Below are 5,390 nucleotides of genomic sequence, written 5' to 3'. Positions count from 1 at the left end.
CCCCGGCTCGCACTGGCCGGAGGAGGCGGGGCAGATGGGGGGACCCGGTAGGCGTGGGGCGCTGCGCGATGCTCTGCTGCCACCGCGTGGGGCTAACGCTGCAGGGGGTCCTTGGGCGGGAGCGTGAAGGCAGGGGCCGTGCTACGAGGCCCTGCCCGGGCAGCCGCAGGGACCCCGCGGTGAATGGGGGGAGGGGTGGTTATCCGCCGACGAGTGTCCCTGCGCTACCAGCCAGCCGCGTGCCGGCAGCGGGAAGAGGGTAAACAGCAGTTGTCTGGAACCGCGCGCGCCACTCAAAGCCTTGCGCACGAGGACGTAATGTGCGTGCGTGCGCCGCTCCCTCGCGGTGTTTCTTGACCCTCCGGTTCCGCCCCTGCCGAATGCCGATTGGCTGTAGGGCCCAGAGACGACACTCCCATTGGCTGAGCTGAGTGTCTGTCTGGTTCGGCATCCTGGGGAGGCTGGCGCGCGGCCGAAGGACAGGGAGGAGATGGTGCGGTTCAAGCACAGGTGAGGGTGAGGTCTCCGCTCCGCGCGATCACTCCCCGTTCCCCCCTAACGCGGTGCTTTGCGTTGTAGGTACCTGCTGTGTGAGATCGTCTCGGAAGACCCCCGCTGCCGGCAGTGCATCGACGAGCGGGCGGTGGGCGCTGCGGCGAAGGATGCCGTTGCCCGGACCCACGGGGACTACGGGCTGGCCTGCTGCTCCATCTCCTTCACAGGTCTCCACCTGCCCCTACTCCCGCCTCCGCGGGTGCCGACCCCCGGGCTAGGCCCACAGGCGGGGCCGGACACCATTTCTCGGAGTACTGCGCGCACGCCAGAGACGGGTCGGGGGTTGCCCATCAATCACTGGACGTAGGGCGCGGGGTGTTTGTTTCAGTGTTACAAGGGGTGAATGAGTCTTGATAAATCACCAACAAATGTGTGTCATTTCTGGACAGCCCCGTTGTGCTAAGCACGGTCTCCGACCGATCCGGAATGGGCCTTTCGCCCCCAGTTCCCAAAGCACTGCCCGGGGCTTAAAAGAGATTAAAGTGCAGTCCCTTTGCTCGTGGCAGTTTTTCCATTCTAGCATCCCCTGACGAAAGTGCAGTGCGTTGTCGTACCCATCCTCATGACTGGAGGCGAATGGCTGCCAAGTAATGAGGTTTAGGAAAAATCAGCATAAACCTTTGCTATGTCTAGTTTCCTACAGCCTTTCATTCTGTGGCGACATAGCCAGCAAATATGCAGAATTAGTTCTGGAAAACATTTGACGTTTTGCTTTAATATAAGCTACTTGGAACCTCAGGTTCTGTAAACCAGAATTTCTGAAATACGATCTAATGTTCAAGTGTGCAATGAAAGATCAATTGTTCTAATCAGCTGTTCTGTGTGCCTAGTGAAATATCTCAATGCCTATACAGGCATAGTTCTCTTGCGTTGCCGAAAGGACTTCTACAGGCTCCTATGGTCAGCTCTTCCCTTTGTCACTTACTTAGAGAACAGGAACCAGCGTTATTCCTGTTTCTTCAACACACTACATGTTGGAGGTAAGGTTTTCAAGAGCTTTTCTTTGGTGGCCTGGGGCATGTCTTACTAATTCCTCCTAGTGCAGCAACATCTCAGAACTTTGAGATCTTGAATTTCTTATTACTCTTGTAATGATTAGGAGGGAAGAGCCCTCAGTTATTTAATATTTTTCCAGTTATATGACAGATGAAGCCCATGTAATGCCTCACTGAGGCTAATATAAACTCACTTTTAATGGCTTTAAATAGGTCATCCAAAAGCTAAGACATCCTTTGTTCTGCTATGGACTCTCTACAAGCTCTGCTGTTTTTTTCATTATGCTGAGTTAGTCACTCATCTGTTCATTATACTGCTACCGCTTTAAAAGCAAAAGCCCTCCTACTTTGCAGGTGTAAATCTATTCTCCCAACTTCACCACTTACAGTAAAGAGCTTACCACCCCGTCACAATTTGGTAATCTGCCATCAGGGAGCTGTTTTGATCAAATCCCAAGTGGAGCAAAGTGGCAACTGAGTCTCTGTCAAGAAGTTTCAAACAAACAGGGAGGGAAGGCTGGAGGGATAGCAAGAGTTACTCCTTGTTATTCAGCACTATTTCAGTAGCTGATTAATATTATAGCCTGTAAAAAGCAACAGAGTCCTGGGGCACCTTTAAGACTAACAGATGTATTGGAGCATAAGCATGCGTCTGATGAAGTGGGTATTCGCCCACGAAAGCTTATGCTCCAATACATCTGTTAGTCTTAAAGGTGCCACAGGACTCTCTGTTGCTTTTTACAGATCCAGACTAACACAGCTCTCTAATTGTAGCCTGTGATGTTCTTGCTGTTTGATCCACTACATTCCTACTTCCTGCATGTGTAGGGAGAATATATTGTCACAGTATTAAAATGGACTCTTGCCCTGCTTTGTTGCATTTAATTTGCTTCAGCCCTCTGCTAACATACAGAACTTGTGCACTTGTTTCTCCAACAGGGACAATAAGAACATGTCAGAAGTTCCTTGTGCAGTACAATAGGAAACAGCTGCTGCTATTATTGCACAACTGCACCAGTGAAGGTAAGCAGCTGCTCCATTCATACATTCTAAAAGGGGCCCTGTTACACATGGACTTTGTGTTATGTTGTATGATGCATGTGTTTCATTTCTCTCCTATCAGTCTGGTTATTTGGTAGAGCTGGGCTCCTCAGTTGGTCAGTGTAGCTAAGTGAACTTCTTGTACTTCCCTCTATGTGAAGGCATGTTGAATAGTGACATTTTTCATTGTGTGCCTCACCCTCATTGTTGCAGAGGAAAGACAGTCCATCCAGAAGTCAGTGTTAAGCTGTTGCCTTAAGGAAGTGGAGGAGGAGCAGTCTCAAAGTGGGGATGAAGATGACGACTGTGCAGAGACAGACTGAACATAAACCTAAAACTAGTGCAATGCCTTATGTGAGACAAGCTGATAACATGCAGTTAAAAAGATGTCCTGGGCTTTCTGCCGTATGCTGAGCAGATAAGATTGAAGGCATCTCGTGCCCCACTTTTTTTAAAACATTGATTTTTTGGAAATAAAGCAAATATAAGGGTAAAATATGTTGCTTTCTTGTAAAATCACTGTGCAGCAGCCTTAAAAACTCAACTACAGCACTCTTCAGTTAAACTATTTAAGCAAGAGTCTGCATCTCCTCAAGCCAAGAGGGGGAAATGGAGTGGTGGCTTTTACCAGGTTGTATAGTAGAGGAAGGTTAGTAGGTTGGCTGGATTTTTAATGGCATGGGAGACATAAGCAAGCTATCAAAGGGATAGCCGTGTTAGTCTGGATCTGTAAAAGCAGCAGAGAGTCCTGTGGCACCTTATAGACTAACAGACGTATAGGAGTATAAGCTTTCGTTGTATCCGAAGAAGTGGGTATTCACCCACGAAAGCTCATGCTCCTATACGTCGGTTAGTCTATAAGGTGCCACAGGACTCTTTGCTGCATAAGCAAGCTATTATCAATAGGATTTATTTGAAGGATAGAGCAGTTATTTAAAACAAAACAAAACAAAAAAACCACAGGTCCAAGGACTTCTCTAAGTTAACCTCCAACTACACCCCGCTATGGGAATCATATCCTAATACTGGATCAGGCTTGCTTTTTTATAGCAGAAGAGATGAAACCTGACTTAATGTGCCATAGAAGATATTTCTTTGAGAATGGTTAAATATGTTGCCCTGCTTTTGTAGTTTATGGTTAACCTGTTTCTAACTGAAAAAATAAGTTTGAGCAACTGCTCTACTCCCCTCAACAAAACACTAATACCTACCGCTGGGTTTTGATTGAAATGTGCTTATAGTGTATTAATTCACACTACTGAGGCAAGGTGCACCATTATTGGTAGGAGAATGAGGCCCCCCCTCCCAAAAACATGTGTTTTTTCCCCCGTATCTATGGAATCCTAACAGTAAGGTTTAGACTGCAAAACACCCACTGTAGAGGGCATCACAAATCGAGGTTAAGATATTCATAGAAGTCAGGAAAGAATAGGAGTTGGTGTAAAGAAAAAAAAAAGTTTTATACCAATTTCTTCCTCCCCCGCTCAAGGTTTTCCCATCATTGAACTAATTCAGCTCCTCAAGTAGAAGAGGTAAGGCTTCTCTAGACCAAAACTATTCCATGCAACCTGGCTGTTGAAGTTTCTCTTAGCTGCAAGAGCAAGTAGTGGAATGTTTTCAGTTGAGTCCTAGTGTAAACAAAGCAGTTTGCTCTGTCAGATGGAGAGATGCCTAGTTAGTGTTAAATAAAATGGATTGCAAAGGAATGGGTAGGTTGGACATTGACTGCTTTATGAAGGCCTGAAAGGTTTATAGAAAAGAAGTTTACTTTTAGCCCCATCTCAAAAAATACTGGCATTGGAAACCGTTCAGAAAAGGGCAACAAAATTAGAGGGTATGGAATAGCTTCCATATGAGGGGAGATTAACAACACGGGGACTTTTCAGCTGGAAAAAGATGACGAAGGGGAGATACGATAGAGGCCTATAAAATGATGACTGATGTGGAGAAAGTAATAAGGAAGTGTTATTTACACTCTAACAAGAACTAGGGGGCCACCCAATGAAATTAATAGGCAGCAGGTTTAAAAACCAAGTATTTCTGCACACAACACCTAGTCAACCTCTGGAACTCTTTGCCAGAGGATGTTGTGAAGGCCAAGCCTATAACAGGGTTAAAAAAATTAGATACATTCATGGAGGATATGTCCATCAATGGCTGTTAGCCAGGATGGGCAGGGATGCTAGCCCTAGCTTTTGTTTGCCAGAAGCTGGGAATGGGCAACAGGGGATGGATCACTTGATTACCTGTCTGTTCATGCCCACTGAGGGCATGTGGCATTGGCTACTGTCAGAAGATGGGATAGGGGGCTAGATGGGCTTTTGGTCTGACCTAGTATGGCCAGTCTTGTTATTAGAAAAACAGATGTCTGGCAGAGGGAGATTGTGATACCAAGGAAGAACTAAAGGGGGCAGGGTGTAATTCTTATTCAGACTTTGATAAGGTGCCAGACCTTCTCTCTAGCATATTAAACTAATATCTTCACCTTTTCTTAGGGTGAGAAAGCTCACTGCATAGTAAATCCTTCAGCATATCCAAATGAAAAAAGGTAAGATGCCTTGGCATTTGTGATAGTTAAGGAACTTAAAGCTGCTGTTTTATAACGAAGGCCTGCAAGCTAAAGGGCACAGCCACATTATTTTCCTTTACAGCCAGTTGGTAAAGGGGATCTTCTTTTTCAGGTAGTGGCTACTCAGCTTAACTGCAAAAGTTATATTAAAAACTCTTTCCAAATCAAGCCTTAACAAATGAGGTAGAGTACAGCAGAGGAAGGACTCCTGCCCCTCCCCAGCACTATAA

General features: G+C 46.3%; 1 protein-coding gene across 2 annotated transcripts; it reads left to right on the top strand.

The window, feature by feature from the left end:
* Window positions 1–447: 447 nt before the first annotated feature.
* On the top strand, window positions 448–3,314 carry POP5 (POP5 homolog, ribonuclease P/MRP subunit). 2 transcript variants are annotated; one of them, XM_065417859.1, is made up of 5 exons: window positions 448–510; window positions 580–624; window positions 1,369–1,535; window positions 2,490–2,573; window positions 2,805–3,314. In XM_065417859.1, the coding sequence occupies exons 1-5, from the start codon at window positions 491–493 to the stop codon at window positions 2,912–2,914; spliced, it is 426 nt and encodes a 141-aa protein (XP_065273931.1). In that variant the 5' UTR covers window positions 448–490; the 3' UTR covers window positions 2,915–3,314. The 2 variants fall into 2 exon arrangements, with proteins under 2 accessions (XP_065273931.1, XP_065273930.1); XM_065417858.1 differs by having other exon boundaries at window positions 580–722; window positions 1,386–1,535.
* Window positions 3,315–5,390: the final 2,076 nt, after the last annotated feature.

Source organism: Emys orbicularis, chromosome 16 (assembly GCF_028017835.1).
Source record: "Emys orbicularis isolate rEmyOrb1 chromosome 16, rEmyOrb1.hap1, whole genome shotgun sequence".
Taxonomy (NCBI): domain Eukaryota; kingdom Metazoa; phylum Chordata; order Testudines; family Emydidae; genus Emys; species Emys orbicularis.
The sequence above is the reverse complement of the archived record's forward strand: the minus strand, read 5'-3'. Positions and strand labels throughout refer to the sequence as shown.